The 21,181-nt window shown below is 58.6% G+C and overlaps 8 protein-coding genes across 8 annotated transcripts; 4 read left to right on the forward strand and 4 right to left on the reverse strand.

Moving 5' to 3' along the window:
* Nucleotides 1–1,056: 1,056 nt before the first annotated feature.
* On the reverse strand, nt 1,057–2,110 carry B0H18DRAFT_1124276 (uncharacterized protein; the record flags this gene model as incomplete). The annotated part of the gene is made up of 2 exons (XM_048034830.1): nt 1,057–1,105; nt 1,158–2,110. 2 exons carry the CDS (start codon nt 2,108–2,110, stop codon nt 1,057–1,059), a joined length of 1,002 nt encoding a protein of 333 aa, XP_047887669.1.
* Nucleotides 2,111–2,877: 767 nt separating this feature from the next.
* B0H18DRAFT_1124277 (uncharacterized protein) lies at nt 2,878–4,576 on the forward strand (the record flags this gene model as incomplete). Its single annotated transcript, XM_048034831.1, has 2 exons — nt 2,878–3,462; nt 3,524–4,576. 2 exons carry the CDS (start codon nt 2,878–2,880, stop codon nt 4,574–4,576), a joined length of 1,638 nt encoding a protein of 545 aa, XP_047887670.1.
* A 1,348-nt stretch (nt 4,577–5,924) lies between these two features.
* Nucleotides 5,925–8,124, reverse strand: B0H18DRAFT_1124278 (uncharacterized protein; the record flags this gene model as incomplete). Its single annotated transcript, XM_048034832.1, has 8 exons — nt 5,925–6,112; nt 6,163–6,276; nt 6,450–6,564; nt 6,620–7,672; nt 7,721–7,779; nt 7,842–7,869; nt 7,929–8,029; nt 8,085–8,124. 8 exons carry the CDS (start codon nt 8,122–8,124, stop codon nt 5,925–5,927), a joined length of 1,698 nt encoding a protein of 565 aa, XP_047887671.1.
* A 2,312-nt stretch (nt 8,125–10,436) lies between these two features.
* Nucleotides 10,437–11,811, forward strand: B0H18DRAFT_958871 (uncharacterized protein; the record flags this gene model as incomplete). The annotated part of the gene is made up of 4 exons (XM_048042743.1): nt 10,437–10,566; nt 10,619–11,112; nt 11,371–11,523; nt 11,575–11,811. The coding sequence occupies 4 exons, from the start codon at nt 10,437–10,439 to the stop codon at nt 11,809–11,811; spliced, it is 1,014 nt and encodes a 337-aa protein (XP_047887672.1).
* A 496-nt stretch (nt 11,812–12,307) lies between these two features.
* Nucleotides 12,308–14,753, forward strand: B0H18DRAFT_958872 (uncharacterized protein; the record flags this gene model as incomplete). Its single annotated transcript, XM_048042744.1, has 7 exons — nt 12,308–12,493; nt 12,523–12,574; nt 12,661–13,416; nt 13,469–13,704; nt 13,746–14,163; nt 14,219–14,392; nt 14,446–14,753. The coding sequence occupies 7 exons, from the start codon at nt 12,308–12,310 to the stop codon at nt 14,751–14,753; spliced, it is 2,130 nt and encodes a 709-aa protein (XP_047887673.1).
* Nucleotides 14,754–15,229: 476 nt separating this feature from the next.
* On the reverse strand, nt 15,230–17,623 carry B0H18DRAFT_958873 (uncharacterized protein; the record flags this gene model as incomplete). The annotated part of the gene is made up of 7 exons (XM_048042745.1): nt 15,230–15,595; nt 15,649–15,833; nt 15,884–16,127; nt 16,186–16,356; nt 16,623–16,774; nt 16,885–17,331; nt 17,386–17,623. 7 exons carry the CDS (start codon nt 17,621–17,623, stop codon nt 15,230–15,232), a joined length of 1,803 nt encoding a protein of 600 aa, XP_047887674.1.
* A 665-nt stretch (nt 17,624–18,288) lies between these two features.
* Nucleotides 18,289–19,126, forward strand: B0H18DRAFT_958874 (uncharacterized protein; the record flags this gene model as incomplete). Its single annotated transcript, XM_048042746.1, has 5 exons — nt 18,289–18,326; nt 18,377–18,436; nt 18,490–18,692; nt 18,747–18,963; nt 19,015–19,126. The coding sequence occupies 5 exons, from the start codon at nt 18,289–18,291 to the stop codon at nt 19,124–19,126; spliced, it is 630 nt and encodes a 209-aa protein (XP_047887675.1).
* A 354-nt stretch (nt 19,127–19,480) lies between these two features.
* On the reverse strand, nt 19,481–19,936 carry B0H18DRAFT_958875 (uncharacterized protein; the record flags this gene model as incomplete). Its single annotated transcript, XM_048042747.1, has 1 exon — nt 19,481–19,936. The coding sequence occupies one exon, from the start codon at nt 19,934–19,936 to the stop codon at nt 19,481–19,483; it is 456 nt and encodes a 151-aa protein (XP_047887676.1).
* Nucleotides 19,937–21,181: the final 1,245 nt, after the last annotated feature.

The raw sequence follows: 21,181 nt of genomic DNA on the forward strand, positions 1-21,181 counted from the left end.
TAACTCCTCCCTCCCTCTCCCCCCTAAGTCTCCTCCCGCCGCCGTTTTCCCACGTCCTACCCTCGCTGGCACCCGTTCCTCTCCTCTCCCGTTCCTTCCGCACCCGCCGCGTCTCCTTCCGACCCCTCGCCGTGCCCTTCTCCAGCTCCTTCCGCCCCCTCCGCCTCCTCCCGACGCCTCGCCATACCCTTCTCCAGCTCCTTCCGCTCCCTCCCCCTGGCTCTCAGTGTTTCCCCACCGTCTGCAATGCCCGCCGATGCTCCCCCGAACCCGTCCACCATCGTCTTCACCACCCGGTTCTACCGCCTCATCGATCTTCTCCGTGACGAACGCGTAGTCGAGCCTCGTCTGAACCCCGATAGCGACCACGAGTGGCTTGCCTGGGCCCACGGAGCTCGGTGGTTAATCGTGCGTCTTTCCCTTCATCCTGATTCCTGATCCCCCTCTAAGCCGTCCTCCCCGCAGCGAATGCTCTTCGACTCTCGTTCCCGTGCAGTGGCCCACGGCGATGCTTCCCTTCCGCTCGTCCGCCGCTATCCCGACGTGCAGGAGCTGATCGAGTACCTCGACCAAGTCTTCCTCACTCTTCCGTCGCAGCATAGCTACGTGGGCGAACCCTTCCCTTTGATTGCCTGGGCCCCGAATCGGGTCACCGCCGAGCAGGCTGACGCAGAGATTGGTCGTCCCCTCCTTCCGGTTCGCTACTTGGAGCGTCCCTTACAGCTCTCGTCCTACCGCGCTTCGTCCGACAGCCTCGACAGCCTCCTTACTCGGTTCCAGGGCCTCCTAGACGAGTGCCGCACCGCTAACCGCGACGCTCGTTCCGAAGCTGTTCGTATCGCCCGAGGCCTGAATACGGTGGAGGGCGGTGTTCGCGACTTGCACGCCCGCCTGTCGGAGGGAGTCTACGTCCCGGACGGCTACTCTGGGGTACCTCGCCGCCTGCGGTTCGCGCCGGTTAGGGATGTCGATGATCTGGAGGAAGGAGAGGTTGAGGACGCCATGGGGGAGGAGCCCGTTGTCCATGTACTGTAGCCGTCTTCCTCCCGCGTGTTCTTATATTGGTTGTCCTTCCGCCGAGTCGTCCTTCCGCCAATGGATGTCGCTTCGCTCCGCATTGCCTGGGCCTGAGTGCGTGTGTCGTTCCGGGCTCGTACCGCTGTTCCCATGTGGGCCTGCCCCACACCGTGGCAGGGTGTCCGAGTTCATCGGTGTTGGCGAAGAACGTGATCGTGAAGGTGTCCGTAGCATGGACAACGTGGTCGTTCACGGTCCCGGGGGCGCCCGCTTTGGTGAGTATGCGGTCGACATGCTTCCGGAAGTCGTCGTGGGACCAGAGCGTGGTCTTGATCCGTTTGAGGATCGCGTCCTCGTTGTCCTGATCCACGCAGTCACCTGCAAAATTGCAGATGACCCAGGAAGGCGGTGTCGCCTCGATTTTGGTGACGCTGAACGCGAGCTTCTCGCTGATAGCGAACGTCTGCTGGTAGAGGAGGAACTCGCGGAGCCTCGGCGACCCCCCTGTGAGGAACATCGCCCAGGGCTTGCTGTAGCGGTCTCTCGCGTTGCCCGGTCCATTCTTGATGGGCATGACGACTTTCAGCCCCTTGGTGTCGGGGTTCTTGTCGTCTTGGGCACGTAGTGCCGCCTCTACTTGCTCAGGGGTCCCCGTCTCGATGATGGCGGCGAGGGTCTCGTCATCCATGTCCGCGTCCGGAGCCTCGTCCTCGAAACGTAGGGTCTTCATGAAGGAGAGGACGTCGCGGTTGATTCGGGGTTGTTCCCTGAAGAGGCTGGCGCCCCCTCCATAGAGCAGGACAGCGAGGAACTCGTCCGGGGCCTCCTTGATCACCTTCGCTTGCTCGTCGCAGACGTTGGCGATCAGCTTGTCGAGTGGGATGTAGAGCCGGTCATACACGGCGTCCGTGTATGCGACGCGGGTGGTGGGGGTGGCCGTCGAGGGCTCGACGTCTCTTGTGCGTTTGCGGTGGGGGTCCTCGTCTACGCCCTTCGGTGGGGCTAGCGGGTTTGGCCACGGGTACGATTGCTTCTCGTTCGCGGCTACGGTGAGGGTGCGCTTCGGGAGGCCTCGAAGTGCGCGTGGGTTCATTACGGAGTCGCTTTCTAGTGTCGTGGAGTCATGCTCACGATCGGGTTCGGCAGTCGTCTGCGCTGGGGATCCTCCCTTCTCGTTCCTGCTCCGCTTCACCGTTCTCTCCGTCTCGCTCGTGCCCGTCTTGGGCGTAGGGTCGTCCGGCGACGGGGTCATGTCGGGTCAAGGGAGGAGCGCGTTGTCTCGGGAGCGTATGGCTTGGGGGAGCTGCTCGAGGGGGAGGTGTTTCGGTTCGCCTCAGGATATCAGCGGACGTTTTCAACCGCCGTTTTGCGCCATTTCTGTGGGCGCTGTCATGGCGGCGGTTGTGCTTTGTCGTCCGGGCGAAACGTGCGCCGTGGTCGTTGTGTTTCGTGGTAGCGTTTCGTAGTCTCCGTAGCTGACCAAAAAGAGATACTCTCGTTTTTGGTCTGCAGCGAGACGCGCCGTCCATATAGGGCCTGCGGTTTAGACTTATAAGGCAACTAGTGACTTCACCTCGCGCGCAGATCAGACAGGCGTCAACTCATGCTCGTGGCCCAAAAATGAGGCGAACTAGCACGATTTATCATCCGTACGAGTGTACATATAGTCTACAGAATGAATGATGTATTTGAGAGATGTCTACCAACAGTACTGCCATCAACTTCGTGTTCAGAGATGGACATCGCACATCTAGTACTCAGTCTGCCTCGGCAGCCGAACCCTCAGGCTGCTGTCTTTGCGGACAATCATTCCAAGCAGCTCGTCAGCCACGACGCACAGACAAGGAGAAGCTCAATATCATGTTGAGGGTCCTCAGCCAGCTGAGCTGGACACTCGGTGAATTCTTGTACAACTTGTTCAGGTCGAAGGATGACAATGGCGAGAAGATCCAACGCGACGAACCACACCGGACAATGATCGCCCGCTTCCTCAGTGGAAACACGAAACATACATTTGTGGAGATGGTCCAAGCAATCATGGAAGACACCGCAGGACTCCCCAAGCAATCGGATGACGAGAGTACATACATGTACTCACAGAACCATCCATCCCTCGAGATCAAACATGCGCGACCTGCGCTTACAACGATGGCCGTCGAGCTTGTGACCAAGGAGATGGTGCGGGAGATGAACACAACTGTAAAGAGTGTGAATGGGCTGCACGGATCTGCAGTGCCGTTGAGGCGAGGAGGCAGGATGCATCTCAGGTGGCAAGACATCAGCACTTCGACAGTGGAGACAACGAAGACCATACTCAGTACACACAGCCCCCTCGCCTTTCATTTCCTGCTTCGGCTCGCGACCCCTCCAGCACGGACTGCCACAGACACACAGTCTCCCGAAGGTGTAGTCATCGCAACTCGCAGAATCCGTCCACCCAAATTGGTGCGTGTACTGTGTCCACTGTGTTGGTATCAGCAGTGCTTACAAATGATGTGGGCATTAGACAGTTACCGAGGTTCTGAGCGATGTCGCATACTGCAGGACGTACAGTGCCCGCTTGCTACCCGTCGCGCGAGGAATTCTGTACTTCGCATGTGGCGCGCAGCTGTCACTGTTCAACTACAACAGCCGGACAGGTCACACACCGAGTTGGAGTACCGTGATTGCGACGTTGAAGCGTCTTGCCGACAGTGCACGGGAGGAGCTGCGGGAGATGGGAAAGAGTGAGACGCAGGCCCTGGTGATGCGGATGGATAATGTCCAGAAGTATCGTAAACAACGCGAGCAGAGGATCGGTCGGAGGAACGAGATGGATGTTGGTCTTGCGGCCACAGTTGCGGAAGCCAAGGACTTCACGGCGGATGCTCTAGACCTGGGTGATAAACTCCGTCGCATTGCCGAGAACGAACGTTCGACACTCACTGTTCCCAAGCTGTTGAACATGATTGATCTCGATCACTACGAGACTGTCAGCGCACTACAATGGCTGCAGACCCTCGTGTACTCCATTCCACAGCTCAACTGCCACAAATCAGCCCTCGAGAAACTCAACAAGACGGAAGGGGCAAAGCTGCGCGTACCTAAACAAAAAACGGCCCTGCATCCCCTCGCCACAACACGCAAAAACGAGAACGTCATGACGGAGTTGCGTGATGCACTGGTCGACTTCATGGAGCAGGTGGGACAGGAGGAAGAAGATTATCAGCAGCGGCTTCTGTTCATTGGAGGCGATGGACTCACCTTCGAGAGGCTACAGCAGATCAAGCAATATCTAGACGACCAGACGACTGCCTACCGCCGTTTCGATATCATCATGCCATTCCTGGAAATCTGGCATACTATCTGGACACATCTCAGTTCAGTATTCGAGACTCACTGGGGCAATGAACTCACGAAAGACCCCTCGAAGCTTGGCCACAGTGCTCATAAGATCGGGCAGAAGACGCCATCAAATCTAAAGAAGGTCGATTATTACGCTGCGTCGCACCTGTTGTATCTTGTGCTCGACACACGGATACTCATTGCTGGAGGTGAGCATGTCAGATTGTTCAGCTGACTTGCACGAGAGACTCACCAATTGATTCACCAGAATTCTCCTCGGTGCCGAAGACATCTTCGAGCATTTTGCTCAGATGGACTCGGACACAGTGCCCTCGCTTGATAGGCTTTTCACACAGGCCCGAGTTCTGCATCGGCGCTATTCGAGTCGCGAAGCATACCACCGTGCGCGTCATGGCCAGAAGGCGCGAGACAGCGACACCACAATACCTGTGGGTCGCCCATGGAGTGCACCTAGTGAAAGTTCGTCAGCAAACATCGACAACAGGGGTAATAATGCCACCCGACCACCACAGGATAGCGCAGACTCGGACTCACGAGATGCATTCCAAGGCGATGAATGCCTTGCCGACTCATGCATGTTGATACACGATGGGCTCTTGTGAGCCCATCTAGCTAAACACCCTGTTGTTACCCGGCCAACCGACGTGAGATTCACTTATCGTTACCCGGTCACCCGACGTCGGCCGACGGTTTGACTCCGCCGTTAGTGCCCGGGTCGGCCGATGCTCAGACTTTCCGGCCGGCTGCGTGTCGGCCGACGCGTCAAACTGAATGAGCACCTCCGGGTCGGCCGCCCACCACAGGTTGTTAGCTCCTTACATTGGCTGCTGACATCCCTCGCCGGTCGGCCGAGAATGAGATTCCTATCTCCAGCCTCAGCGGCCGACGGTCAGAAATCCCTTGTCCACCCGGGCGGCCGGCGGTACGACCGGGCGGTCTATACCTGGTCGGCCGACCAGCGGGTGGCGTATTCGTCCCGCGGCGGCCGCGCGTTGGATAAACCATGGTAGTTTTCCCGGCCGCCCTGCTGAGGATCTACAGTCATTCTCAACCCAATCAGTGTCGCCTGGTGGGCCGATACCTTCCCTTGGCAATCATGCCGTAACAATACATCGGGGCGGTGGCACGTCGGCCGGAGAGTTCTCCAACAATAAGAGACTCACCATTATGTCCCGGTCGGCCGAGTCTGCTAAGAATGGCTTTCATGGTGCAGCAGCCGATGCACACAAGGCGATGCCGCTCTCCTTACTTTGTTGCCTCGGCCGGCATGAGGTATGTTGGATGCTGTCAGTTCGGCCGGGATGTGAGATTCCGGATCCCTATCGAGTCGGCTGAGACTCGAGCTGATCCGGAATCTCACATCCCTTTTCCTGTGGCTAGGGCGGTCAGTGGTTTCTCAGACCGCCGGGAAGCTAGGGGGGCGGGGCACTAGCATTGCTTTCCGACCGGCTGACATGATACACTGCAGCCATACCGAGTCGATCCCCACTGTCTCAAGCATCATCAGCGAGCCGGTTAAGGCTGCAAGCAATATATAATACACAACGGTTATCTAATTTCCACTACTTTTTATCTGCGCCGCAGCGCTCCTTCAGCCTCAGCAGCATTTCCCCGCCTTGCCTGTTTGCCTTCCTCATTTCTCGCAGTGCCTCCAATCGCGCCTTCACGACATTGCTCTCCTGCATCTGCCGTCGCAGCATCGTCGGAAGGGGGCCTTCGTATGTGGGACCCCGGACGATCCCGTGGGCAACTGTGGCACATATGAGAGACAACGGAATGCTCCATATGGAATCGGCCTACCTTGGAATTCCTCCTCCTCCGGCGATACTGCGGTGCGCCACGGCCCGGGCCACTCGCTGGGGGACTGCGATCGCCCGGCTGCAGAGGAATTCCCCCGGAATGGAGAACTGCTACCTGGAATATGAATCAACTTTGTGAGAAAGCCGCCACACCAGCGGATCGACCACCCCGCCCGCCACCGGACGCCCGCCCCCGGACGCCCGCCCCCGGACGCCCGCCCCCGGACGCCCGCCCCCGGACGCCCGCCACCGGACGCCAGAAGTAGACTGGCTGTTCAAACGACTCACCTTCACCAGTGTTCGAACCCGACGGACCAGCAACATGTTCAGACCCGGCGGAGTCATGGGCCGGGCTACTGCTCAACGCACGTACACCCGAGCACTCTTCCACGAGGGGGATAGCCTGCAGTACCCAACTCGTCATCAGTTTGAATGTACCCACCATTTCGATGGCTTACCCTCGATAACGTAGCTTCAAACCGCGGTTCTTGTCCATCCGGGATGCTACCCAGCAAGACCTGTTCAATTCGCATCCCGGCAGGCATCCTAGCTTCATCCCTTGGGCCAGTTGCCCCAAGCCCGAATATGTTTCCGAATCGGGCAGGAACCCGCGGTGGCCCACGACCGGCGGTCATCGTTGTGGGTCCCAGGGAAGGGGAGAACTGCGGACGGCTGGAGGAACGTGCCGGGTGCGGAGCGGCGACAGGCGTAGCCATTCTCGCCGGCCTGGGCGGGATGACTAGCGGTTGCTCGATGCCTCTCGACTCCATTTCCTCGTCACCCGATGACAAATCCAATGGCGTTGCAGCACGGGCAGGGGAGATTTTCGGATATGCAACGGCATGACCAGCCTGGGAAGCTGCGACCGGTGTAGCCTGCGGAGTCGCGACCGGCGTAGCCACTCTTGCCGGCCTGTTCGGGATGAGGAACGGTTGCCCGTCCGCCCCCGAATCAGATTCATCGCCGCTTGATAGGTCGATCGCCGTAGAGAGGACGGAGCCGGTACGACTCGTCTTTGACCCGTGCGTTGATGAACCCGGGCGTGCTTGCCTGCTGGGGATAACAAAAGGGCCCACGGGTCCCCCTACATCCGACTCGCCGTCCGAGTCACCGTCGGACAAATCGAGTGTTCCCGCACGCCCGCTCGATGCCGAGGTGGCAACGGTGCTTGCAGATCTCGACGGCATAGCCAGGGGCTTGTCCAGGGTGTCCAGATCGGAGTCAGTGTCCGACAATACCAGAGCATTCGTCACTCTACTGGCAATGCCAGTGGTTCCGGGCCTGGTCAGGCCAACTGACGGTCTTACCGGCGTATTGCTTTCGGGGTCTGAGTCAGGGCAAATAACTACGGGAGCACCCGGAGGCCTTCGCCGCGGGAGAGGGACAGGCATGACAAACCGACGGCGGGGTGGTGACGCCTGTTTGGTTTCCCCGTCGGAGACGAGCATGGCATCAGCACCGGCACCATTATCTACACCGCCTGACGACGGGCCACCGTCCGGACTTGTGTCCTGCACCCGAGTCAATTGTATTCCGGGTTTCCCGATGACTGTGCTCACCATGGCATCCGGTTCGGTGGGCGGAAGTGTACCGGGTCTCGGTGGGATGATCAGTGGTGCTGACACAGTAAGCCCGAGTCAATGTGGCATCCAGACTACAAGCCATTGCGACCCGACATACCTTGGTCATCCTCGACATCACTGGCATCCTGGGCGGCGTCACCGGGTGAGCGCACCATCCTATGTGAAACAATAAGTATCGACGCACCGACAACGAACCGAGCAAGTCACGCAGCTCCTGCGACCGTGTCTCCTCTGGATTCGCCTGTCCGGACGAAATACCGGCTGGCCCGGATGTAGCGGGTGATCCTGAATATGGCGCTGTTAGGAATGCTTCCAATACGAGTATAAAAGTCACACTTACCATCTTTACGCTTCATAATCGCAACAACTGATTTCGACATGGTTGTAGGGAGCAAGAGGTTGGTTCAGATCTCATCAGTGAGATCGATCGGATGTCCCGCGGCGCGGCTCAGCCACACAGGTCACGTGTCTGTGGCTGCGTTCCCACAGTTCGTCGCTGCCGCTCAATCGTCTCTACCTGAATTCCGTCACCAACGTCCACTTCATTGCCGCCTGTAATCCGCCTGCTTCGCCCATCCCTCGGCTTTCGTTTACAATGTCGTCGACAAACAACCCCGGTCCGGACGAAGACGGCCCTAAGGTAGTGACGATGGAGCAAGTCATGGGATTGTTGGTCCAATGCGAGTCGAAACTCGAAGATTTTGTCAAGGCGGAGAAGATGCCCGAAGCCCAGGATGCGAAAGTAATGCAAAAGATCGTAAGTGTCTTTCTTTATATGCACGGGACATACTGAACATGAGTGTGCGGACCAGTGGAACAAGGTCAAAAAATGGGGGGTGCGTGCATCCGCTGTAGCTGTCCTTGCAGCATTAACTAAAATGTTTGCCAGATCGATGCTGCCAAGGCTCTGTCATCCGCGGCTGCAAACGAGTGGCCGGTGTACGTGCCACCGTTGGTGATCTCCGCGATGGAAGAACTCGCGGCTCAACCGCCATACCCTGACCATCATGGGCGCGTCGCCCGTATCACGCGGGACGACCCGAGAATCCTCCAGAATCCGTGGTATACCCCGCGTGGCCCTCCCATTGTGGCCTCGGGCAAGCCGTCACATGTTGTGGCCTCACCACATCCCCTTCCCTCGAATTCCCGCCCCCAACATGCGGTCGCATTTGATCTCCCTGAAAACCACGAGGACGACATGGCCGTCGACGATTCCGGCGAGCCGGAAGTTAGTCCGAGGCCCACCAACCCCCCATTCCGCCGCCAAGTCACGCCCGTCAGGCCGGCGGCGAGACCGCCCACCCCGCCCACCAAGAAGTCCAACAAGCAGCGGTCAGGTGACGCCGAGCAAGGGGGACAGCGCCCCAAGCCCGGGCCGAAGAAACTGACCAGCACCGCGTCCGCTAAAGCAAAGGGAAAACAACGGGCGCGGAGCGTCGACTTTGCCGAGGACGCGGACGAGGAGCGAGAGCAGGTCACGCGGAAAACAAAGGCGACCCCGGGGACCAAGGCGAAAGGCAAGAAGCAAGCGGACAGCGTCCGCCCTGTGAACGAGGACGAGGATGTGGACAATGTCCTCGTTGTGGACGAGGACGAGGAAGCGGAGCCCGTGGTGCCTAGGAAGAGCAAGACATCGAGCAGCAAAGCCCGCGGAAAGACACGGGAGGCAAGCGTCATGTCTTTGGACGATGACGAGGAGATGGGTAAAGGTGAGGAGCATATCCGTGGTGCCTAGCAGTCTCCCTGACGCCGCGCGCAGACCGTGAGGAATCGCCCACCGACCTCGAGAACGCAGCTGCGGAGGCAAAAGCGTACTGGGATGTGGACATCACACCGGGTGAGGCCTTGGACCAACGCATTAGCAGGGCAATCAAGACAAAGGACATCAAGTATCTTGCGGATGTCGTTGCAGCCGAGCGCTCACAGGAGGGGCTGCCGCACTTCGACTGGGAGCACCCGGATATCATGAAGAAACGGCGCCAGAGATGGCTCAGAGTGCGCGTAAGTCATCCTGTTGCATTTCCCTCCGCACCGCTGACGCCTTTTGAAGCCCACGACTTGCATCAAATGCCGCTCCATGCATTGCTGGATCTCGAGCGACCCCGCGCGGAACGCGAAGACCTGCGACGAGTGCTTCCGGGGCCACAATCCCTGTGTTGACTACGACACATCGGGAACCCATGAAATCAAGCGCGGGCGGTCCCGCACACGCTCCCGCACACCGACTGGGCGGAAAGCAAATCCGCGAAAACGGTCGCGATCTCAGTCAGCGACGTCAGAGGCGACACCGCCTCCAGACTCTGAGTTCGACGGGGCAGCAGAATCGGACGCCGGATCAGTGGCCACTACGTCTTCTCGACGAAGCACCCGGACAGCTCGCCGTCCCGCGAAACGGCCGCGGATCGTGTCGGAACCAGTACAGAAAAAGAAGCGCGCCGGTAGCAGATCTGCCACGAAGACACCGGAGTTGTCAGCAGAGCCAGAAGACGCAAGTACTCCAGAACCGGGGTCCCCGGGTCGCGTCGCCGGCCCTTCGCAAAATGCCCGTCAAATTGAGCGACCGCGCGTTGTCCCGGCTTACATCGGAGAGACCCTGCATCGTGAGTTACTTCGTGGTGACCATGATGTGTTTCGCTCATATTAACCAGAAATAGCGCCGCTACCTTCCGGGCAAGAGCCGCGGGGGGTTGTGATGCTCCAGTCAGCAAGCGTAATTTCGCAGGAGCTACACAAGTTGCGACAGGAGAATGTGGAGCTGCGGCAGATGTACCAGCAGCTCAGGCAGGAATTCGACGCTTTCCGTGCGCTCGTCCTTGGCCGTGGTGAGTCATATCGGATGGATCCGTCGTAACAACACTGACGACTGCATTTCAGAGGGCCGCCTCCCTTCCGGCGAAACGGATACAGCATCGGGGCCGCCCGAGGCTTCGGGTTCCGGTACCCTTCAAGATCCCGAGGTCTTGCCGTCGACTTCGGACCCTGAGCCATCGGCAAGCGAGCTTCAAGACGCGCCCGTCTTGGAGAACGACATCGATATGGATGAAGAGCAGGTTGCTCCCGGCGCCGCCATCACACTCTCGTTCGCAACGGACGTCCAGGGAGCCGACATCGAGATGGATTGGTCGGCGGAGAACAACATTGGATGGGAAAAGGCGGAGAGCCCGACACGAGCGGCGGGCCCTGTCCGCATGACCCCGCCTCCGACACTGAGCATGGCAGCGAGCCCCACACAGTCTGTTCCGGCCGAAATTCCACCCGCCGTGGTGGTCGAGGGCTCTGGCAGTGACGGGGCGCATCTCGGGCAAGACGACGCAGCGGCAGAGGCTGTGTCCCAGGACCTCGGTCCTGCGGTGCACGATGCCTCGCAGGTTGTTACCAGGCGGTCCCGAGGGCCATACCAGACTCCCCCGCCTCTCCCCCCCAGCCTTCCCAGACTCCCCCGCCTCTCCCCCCCAGACTCCCCCGCCTCTCCCCCCACCGCCATGCCAAAGCCCTTCGGGTCTCGCGGTCGAAAACCACGATGTCAGAGAGAGTGGCGTGTCCGGCGACAAAGCGGAGGATGGGGGTGCCTGTGGCCACTGCGACCCCCGCCCCCCAACTCGCACGATACGGTTCCAGATTCACAGCCGCCGGTCACCCCTTCGCAGGAAGTCCTTCCCGGTACGACTCCGGCCGAGCAGCAGTCGTCAAATGAGGCCCAGGAGAAGGTCGTGGAGACCCCAGGTAACGAGCCGGATAACGAGCCGGGTATTGTGCCACAAGGCACGTCCGCAGAGCCGGTAAGCAGCACGGTGCTCGATGCAGCGATGCATGCTCACAGCGTCGTGCAGACAGGCCAAACCCACGATGGGGAACACCCCGTATCACCGAGTGTTACGCCGAACGCGCCCGGACTTCATGGGGACTCGGACGTGACAGCGCAGCGGACCGAGCCGCCGGATGACAATGATGTTGTGATGACATCCGGGGAACACGAACCCGGACCCAGCAATGATCAAGGCGGGGTTGCAACTCCACCGATGGTCCCCTCTTGGACGACGTTACAGGACTATGGCGGGGATTTGTAATTTGGTAGTGTAACGCACAATGTACTAGTAGATTCTGTATATATTGTTGGAACCTCTTTTGCTGGAACAAAACAATACATGAACATGAAATTGAACTTGGACAATCTATCATCCCTTGCACGCTTGCCCCGCCGCCGCACGCACGTCGCCGGCGCCCGCCCTCGGACGCACGCCGCCGGACGCCCGCCACCGGACGCCCGCCCCCGGGCGTCAGACATCAACATCCTCGTATGGACCGCCGGCCAATGTAGAGATTACCCGGCCGGCTGTGCCGGTGGCTTGGGTGCCATGACGGCATTATGGTAAGGATATGTTGATATGTACTTATTTCGACCAATAGGATTTACTGCGGCCCCTTGGCCACATTTGGCCACGTGATCGTGGTTCGATTGCCACGCACGCCTGATCAAATGCCACCTGGTTCCCTCCCTGCACTTCGTTGATCTCCCCGACATAATCCGCTCACTTCTGTACTGCTCTCTGTCGCCTTTCATTCATGGCTTCGACCTCCGCTTCGTCATCCCACCATGCTCTGCCGGGGGCAGCCGCTGACCCACTTAAGGGGTACGACGATCCCTTGGACGCCAACTTGGTCCTCGCTGCATATGGCCGCAACATCGAAACCCGCTTGAGGCAGGCCGAAAATCCCCGTCTTCAAAATCGGACAACAATTGCGCGGCTCGTGAGTTACTCCCATTCATTGTTTCACAGGCAGTAACACCGGGATTCCCAATGACAGTGGAATGGCATAGAAAATTCAGTGGTCAGTCGTAGCTCAGATTGGCACTGGTTTCAACGCCTTACATGGACCTTAGTTCAAAATAGGCGCGATATTGGAATCGGCTTCAGCGAGAGAGTGGGTAGTATACGTACCCCCGCTCGCTATTTCTGCGATGGAGGAAGTCGCCGGCAACGTGAGCGGAGACTATTCCACCCGCATGGCGCGCATCAAATCGGATGACCCGAGAGTCTTCACGAATGCCTGGTACTCCGCAAGTCCCCCGCCCGGTGGCCACCCGCTGCCCAGCTTTACCGGCATGGTGACCTCCGCTGCCCCCGGGAACCCACACGTCCCGACCGCGCCCGAAAAGACATCTCCGGCTGGTGCATCTCGGCCTACGACGTCCCACACAGCGCATGCAGTCCGGTTCCAGCTCCCACACGCCAGCACTGATCCCACGCACTGCAGTGAGACGCAGGAGGCGGAGCGTACTCCGGGCCCTGCGCTGCCGGGCGGACAGGTGAAGCGTTCAACAGTGGGATGGAATTACATGGAGATATCGGAGGACAAGGCGGAACATTCTGTGACGAATGTGATGGTGGCTGCACCGGTAACGTTAACCGGGCACCGGCACGGGGACAGCAATGATACCAGCGACGAGGAAGACGAGTTGCAGGAGGCCGTAGTGACGAAGTACAAGAGATCAGGGGCCGGGAAAGCGAAGGGAAAGCGTCCGGCAAGCGAGATCGACTTTAGTGACGAAGAAGATCAATTGCAGGAGTCCGAGACGCCCACCAAGACAGTGAACCAGCGTGGGCAAGCCAAAAGGAAACGGCGGGGAGACAGTGTCGTGGTTGAGGTGCACAAAGACAAGAGACATGATCGTGAGTGACTCAGTATTGTATTGATTCATCCCGCCGCTTAAGATGTTGTTAGCGGTCCCGCACCTTCGTTCAGCACTGAAGAACCCGCTGCCCGTCGGCCCGTCAGCGGGCGACGTCAATGACGGCCCGGCGTACAGATACAAGGTCGACCAGGCCCTCAAAACCCACGACATCAATGCCCTCATCGATATCGTACAGGGGGAGCGGGCTGTCAAGCGCCTGCCCAAGTTCAACTGGGACGCCGGGAAGCTTCGGGGACGGCGCAAAGCTATCTGGCTGAGGACCATGGTGAGCTTGAATCGTTCTTTTTATCGCCGGGCACTCATTAGCCGTTGCAGGAGCCTCCATGCACGCGGTGCTCCGGCATTCACTGCTGGATCTCCAGCGATCCCAACGCCAAGCGTCCTGCTACGAAGTGTGACGAGTGCGCCCGACTGGGCAAAAAGTGCTTTACCAGCGAGGCCCGCAATCCGTCCCCGGCTGACGAGGTCAGGGCGGGTCGATCCAGCACACCAACCCCGCCCAACGCAAACACCCAACACCGAGCCCGATCTCCGTCTGCTCTGCCCGATGCAAGTGGCCCTCCGGAATCCACCGCGGAGGCGCCCGCGGAGCAGGACAATGCTTCAACCACCGCCACCACCACTCGAGGAAGCGGGGAAGAATCATGCGCTGACGGGCAGTGCACATTGGATGCGGACAAACCGCGCACCTTCGTCCGCGCATACATTGGGGCACTCCCGCCAAGTGAGTGTTTCATCCATTCCGCTGTGATCATTATTTACGTGTGATAAATGTACAGGATTGGCTCATCGGAAGCCGGACCCAAGTGCGGAGGGCATTGAGCTCCTGGAAACAACGGCGGACGTCTCATACAAAGTCCGAGAACTGCGACAGGAGAATGCCGAAATCCGCACCATGTGCGATGAGCTCCGGCAGGACTTCGCGACACTCCGTGAACACCTGAGAGCACGTAGTAAGTGAGACATGAAGTCCCTGGGCCATACTGCACTGAAATCAAATTGGCAGACAGTATCCGTGCTTTCACGCACTTTGAACACCAGCCCGGAGCAGCGGCAGCTCCGGAGACGCTGGTTGATCATGGGGCGCAGACGAACGTTCCTGCCTCCCCGGATCCATCGTCGCTGAGCAGGCATGCCATCCCGGCACCCAACTTGGCAAGCCACGACGTACACGAGGTTCCCGACGACACTGTTATCGCTTCCGCCACACTTCGGCATGCTTCCGCGTTGTGCACACAGGATGGCAGCGACATGGCCAGTACGGATGATGGTAGTGATTTGGACATGTCAAGCGATGATCCCGACGCAGTGTGACACTCGCTTGGGCCAATAATAATAACACTATATACGTGTAACGTATGATGATGAAATTTGATTGCATCTACAACTTTATGGATTCGAACATAGAAGTTTCCAGCTTTGCTTAGTGAATGCTCATGCTTCAGTGGAGCACGAGCGGACGCCCGCCACCGGACGACCACCACCGGACGCCCGCCACCGGACGCCCGCCACCGGACGCCCGCCACCGGACGCCCGCCACCGGACGCCCGCCACCGGACGCCCGCCACCGGGCGCCCGCCATGCCAGATGGTGGCAGCTGCAGCCGTTGCAAAAGTCATAGGTGTACTGCGTTCGTGGATGGTATCTCGCTGTCAACGCTTCCATCAAGGTCGACACATACTCAGCATTGTGAAGGTCGACATACACTACGGACTTTCGCTGGGAACATTGTACAACGTATATTACACATACAAATAGATTCGGAAACCTTTTCCGACATGTCACTTTCATTACTCCTCCTGCATGTCTTCTAACCCACGAAACTCGGTAAATCCGCGGGCAAAATAGTCTGAATCCTCCATCACCGGGTGCGGGGCAACCCGCGCATACCAGTCACTCTGTTCCCGCTCACTGCCCTCCAAAACTGATTCCCAGAAGCCTATTTCGGCCGAAATATAGTCCTCCATGATCCCGTATTGCGTCATCAGGGCATCGATGATGTCGTCTAAATACTGGACCTTTTCCGCCGGATCCAACACCTTCGTGAGCTCGCCATTTGCAAGTTGTCTGTACTGCCCGGGTGGACTGGCCGGAATTGGCATGACCATGGGCGGCAGTAGGCGTAGGTTCAGCTTATTGATGTAATGTGCGATTCCCTAGGGGTCGCGATGTGAGTCCGAGCGCAAGTGAATGCAGCGCCGATACATACGTCCTGTTGCTCTCCGATGTGCCTGCGTTCGAGTGACATACGCCTTTCGTCCTCCCTGGTGATCTCCGCATCGAGCAAGGCCTCGACGGCCTCCACTCGAGTGGCCTCGGCGTCGAACGCGTCCCTCATTTCCATGCGAAATGCAGAAAGGGAAACGTTGTCAGGCGGGATGAGCACGTTCCCTTCTTCACCAGTTAGGGTGGGTCGGTGAAATGCACAAGCCAGCGGGACATACCATCATCCAATCCATGCTTCCGGGTCATCGGAGGCACTCCCCGTGTGCCTTGACTTCCCTCTGGCTCCATCGATACATCCTTCAGGACCACCGCGTCCTTCAAGCGCTCTAGTGCTGCAGCCCCAGATTGTTCCGGGGCATCGAGGACCTCCCAAAACCGGGCCATGGCGTCCGTAATGCCTAACACCATCAGCGTGTCTCCATTGGACAGCCGCTGGAACCCTGTGATCATCGCTGCCATACACTGCCAAAACACAGTGTCAGTGCGTTACAGCAAATGGAAACAAAGGTGAATACAATACCATTGATTTGAGGAGCACGCGATCCTCTGCGGTAGTGCTCCCGTGGGCCCCGGTTGACCGAGCCGCTGCTTGCGCCGCAGCGACCGCATTGTCATGAAACACGGCCTCAAATTCTTGGGCGGTTGGGAAGGTCATCGTGTAGAGGGTAGGAAGGACGGAGAAGCCGAGTTGCTCGCGAGATCAAAGTAGAGAGCAAGGAGCACTACTGATCCACGACGTCTGATTAGCACTCTCCGGTTTGGGTCTTCTTTCCCACGGAGCCACTGGTGTGAGATGACAGGCGTCAAAATGATGCGCGTTTATCAATATGGGCAATGTGTGATGCCCGGTGGCGGTGCTCATCCAACTACAGGGGGAAGGGCTGCAATGTAGCGGCGACGATGTTTGACGACGTCTCATGGCTGTGGCTTACCACGCGTCCGTCCCCCAACACCCACCGACGGACACCCGCCACCGGACGCCCGCCGCCGGACGCCCGCTGTCGGACACCGGACGCCGGACAGATGGAAATCTTGGTGGACTTTCTGCATACCCTCATGACCTGGCATCGGTTGCACGCTGAAGCGGTGGTACAACTGCTGAAGCGGTTCTGCGTAAACATCCATTCGTTAACTTGAAATGATACATTGACTGTCTACGCTGGGAGGATGACTTCCGGCGGCGCGTTCTGGAGGTTATCGAGCTTCTCCCGGTACGCACGGGCGTAGGCAATGGAGTCGAGACGGCACTTGTCCGCCCGCTCATCGATATACTTTCGGAATTCGAGCCCGTAGATGCTCGTCCAGTATCCGCGACCGGAGTGAAAGCCGCCAATGTACTCCCATGCGCATTGGGTGTTGCGGCGGCTAGGGCGCAACCACGCTGCGTAAGTCCCGATGATCGCTAGCCCCCACGGCAGCTCATGCTTCCTGAGGTCCACATGAGCGACGACTCGCGCCATGTACGATTGCAGCTGTTTCAATATAGCGATCCGGTCGTCGATTGTGGGAATCACCTCGTCGGGACGCAGCGACCCGACTTCAACAACGAGGCGTGGCACCTCCCGCTCCAGCTCCTGACCCCCTGGCTCTTTGAGGCCGTAGTACGAACTGATGAGGAAGTCGGGGTACTTCGTGCCGGACTTCGTACGCGAGTACACAATCCCTCCTGTCAATAATCAGTTGAGGTTGCGTCCGGAAGCCCTGCAGAAATCGTACATACCGTCCCAGTCGACACTAGTCGGGGGCCGCCCAGCCAGCGCTTGACCGGCGGCCGCTCGCTCTTCATTTCCACGCCCGCCCGGCACCGCGTCAAGGATATGCTGTCCGGGGACAGACGGGCGGAGCGGCTCTTGTGGCTTGATCAAGGTACGGGGGAATCGCAAGGTAAAGTACCTTGTCCACGCGCCATACTGGGAAAATTGGGTCGACGCCGGCTTCAAATGCCAGTGGTGGACCATTTCGCGGAGTTGGTCGTCCACGTCGGGGTGACCTTCGAAAGAAAACTAGACGTAGTAAGTGTCCTTCGAGTGCAAGATCGAAGCGGCCCGGCGTACCATGTTTCCAATGTTAGCCTGTCCGACCACAGCGGTGAGACTTGCGCTGCTGAGATCCGTGGCGGCGCTGTGCGCCCTTTTATACACCAAGCACATCACACGTCGGAATGCCTCGCTTGCTAATGTGCCGCTGTTGAGTGCGGTCACAAGGGCCACATCGGAGGCATGCCTGCTGCCCAATCAAGGGGCGTGCATTGTGTCGTGGAACACAACCCGACGTCGCATGCTTATCCACTGTCCACAGAAGCCCGGATATGTCTTCCGTAGAAGAGTACTGGGTGATACACAGCTGATGCCCCGTCCGGACTGCATTGAGATAGCAATTTGCGCTGCACCCCACATGTGCAGCGCACTCATGGGACCCGCAATACATGCCGCGATAGTGGCAGCTACAATCAAGGCAATGACACCGGCCTTCCCGGGGTGCTTTCCAGCCACGGAGCTAGTGCGGACAACGATATACAGAACGTGTGTAAATATATTTGGGTATGTTCCGTCCGCGACATGGGACCACTTTGTTCTCACACCCTAAGTTTGTTTGACATCCGGCAGGAAACACTCACCGGCACATGTACCATGATAGCGGCACACGGGAGAAGTCCATATCGTGGGTATTATTCACGTGACTGACTTAGTAACACAACCATCATGACATAGCACTGGAGTCCATAGGATCTACAATCCACGCCCCAACAAGCTGCAGCCACAAAGTACGAGGTGAGTGTAAGTGCCTGTGACATGTACTACAGTTGTCTGATGCACCTCCACAGCATGGTTGGCGTCATCTCTGGCTACATACTGCCGGCGGAGAGCCTGCACTGGTTCTGCGAGTGCCGGGTCGGTCCCTTTGTGCCCGAGGAAATTCCGGAGGTCGAGGGGCCTCGCGAATTCAACGCATTCGTGAACGACATACTGTGCATGATCGACTGGATTCGGGGTCTGGAGAGGAGCAAGCTCGTGCCTCCTGTGAGCTGTGAGTACCATCCCCAAGCACACGGGCTCCATTACTGAGCCCCCCTCGAAACAGGGCTTCTCCCGGACCGGGGTGAAACTGCCGTCATCGTCACGGGGTACGAGGATCAGAAGAAGGGTGTCTCCCGGATTCCGGAAGACGACAGGCAGGTTCGCGCGCGCGACCGGTTTGTCAAACACGCGAATCTGGCGGCCGGGAAAAACGTCTTTGTGAGCTCGACCTTGCAATATTTTTGCACCGCGGAAGAGAACCTGGAGCTTCCCCTCGCACTGTGAGTGAGCGATGTGACCGCTTGGTCCGCGAGCTGATCAAGAATGCACAGGTGCTTCGATCCGCCGCCGCAGAAAGGCAAGGAGAAGGCCGCTGAACCGGTACAGCCCCGGTACAATTTTCGACCTCGCAACCCGTCCCGAGAGCCAACTCCCCTCTCTTGATCTGTAGTTAGTCGTCTGAACATGTGCCTATTTTACGCGGTGTACGATATCATATGTAGGGGTTGGAATTGCATGTTTGTCTCTTGATAAGGACTGGTCTGATTGCGCCAGCGGGAGCACATGCAGCGGGCGGATGTGTGTTGTCACCTTCAGCTAAAGCCCGGCCGGTGGCACTCATCCGGCGGCGGGCGTCCGGAGGCGGGCGTCCGGCGGCGGGCGTCCGGCCCCAACAATCTGTATCCCACACACACTACACAGACAAGGCAATACATGCATTATTCTCATTCTTCGCCGTCGGAAACAAGCCATGCAGTGCAATAACGCTCCCACCACCATTTCTACCGAACCGTCCCACTAGTGCCGGGGCTTCTTGGCGGCACGTTGCCCCTTCGTCGGAGACACGGGCTCGCCCTTGCGGCCGCGCTTCCGGATCCTCGTGCCAATGGCAGATGCATCCGACCCGGTACCTGGAGGATTCATGAGGCGCTTCGACCGCTTTGGAACTTCCTCCCACTCTTTCGCCAGTGACTTGCAAGCATACAGCAGGCGATCCTTGACGAACGCGTGATCATGCAGAGTGTTAAGTACGTGATCCGGTAAGTTATACTTATCACGGTTGCTCGACAATGACTTTTCTAAGTCATGCAGCAGCATTCCGATCGTCAGAGCGAGGGTTTGAGCTTCAACCATGCTGATTGTCGTTCCCTTCATGCTCGTCGTTATCTTGCTCAGCCATGATTTGAAAGATCGAATTTCGGCAGCGTTGTTGTGGGCAGCGGGCGGGCAATGACTCTTCCGGTAAGACCACATGCCCCATTCCCAAGTCTTTGATGTACGCCATGACCCGGCTTGTGACTAACAGGACGCTCCCAGTCAGCAGGTACTATCCATCCACATGACGAGCGGCCTTACCAAAGCGGGAATTCCATCCAGCAACACACAATAGTGTTTGTTTCTGGACAGTTCTCGGAGGAACTGCATGCGATCAGAAACTTCATCCCTCATTTTTGCAGGTGCTCCGTCTTCTACAGCCTCTTCGTCCGAGACCCCATCCGAGCCCGTTGATGATGCTGGCGGTGTGGGTCCCTGGCAGTTTGACCGGCAACATCCACCGGGGCCACCAAAGACATTGCGGGAGCACCAGCCGTACCTGAAGGTCCCACCGAGGCCGTCCGTGCAGTACGGGACGACCAATTCCGGGGCAAGTCCTTCCCGAGCGGCCTACGTTTCCTGGGCGCGATCGTAAAGCTGAACCACTCTCCCGCTCCGGGATAACATAATAGGTTGCAACGCCTGGGATGGGCCGGCAGTGTTCCCATCCCGCCGACGGGGCCGGGGCACGACCCGTGGGGGTGGACATGGCGATTCTGACAACCGCTCCGGGTTACCCTGCACGGCTGTACTGCTCATGCGCTCAATTACAAGCCCCGACGTCAACCTCAACAGAGGATTTCGTGCCTTTGCATTGGAACGTGCGGCCGGACGTTGAGATGGCATTGGACTAAAAAGGTCGGAGGCAGGAGGCACCTCGGCTCGTCCCTTGCCTTTACGATCCACCACGAGCATCGGCGGTTCGGGCGTCGACGACGAGGAGCGAAACGGCAGCCCCGCGTCTGAACCGGGGAGGATGTCCGAATGCGGACTTTGCTTTACCAGCGCGGTGTTGACCTCCCGGCTGTGTTGAACATCGTTTATGGAAGACGGTGGGCGTTCCGGCGAAGGCAGGGCGAAAGGGTTACCTTGTCGTGACGAGGAGGGGCGGGGTAGCGGGATCGCTGCCGGTGGAGGAACTGGAAGATGAGGACGATGAAGAAGACACGAGTTCTCGTCCGCTAGATCGCGTTGGACAGCGGAGTCTACGTCACTGCCCTCTGCATTTGACTGCAGTTCAGGTTCGTGCCTGTTGTCGCGCTCGTCGTCTCCATCGGATGCGTCACTGTCTTTTCCGGAGTGACGCTCGCACGCTTCGAGCCACTTGGATGTGGGCGGCGACCCTTCGGATGGGGGGACGATTGACGCCGCGGGCGGGCACTCCGGGCAGCGCGGCGGGAAGCA

This window comes from Fomitopsis serialis, assembly GCF_022376445.1.
Source record: "Fomitopsis serialis strain Sig1Antser10 chromosome Unknown B0H18scaffold_119, whole genome shotgun sequence".
NCBI classification, from domain to species: Eukaryota; Fungi; Basidiomycota; class Agaricomycetes; order Polyporales; family Fomitopsidaceae; genus Fomitopsis; species Fomitopsis serialis.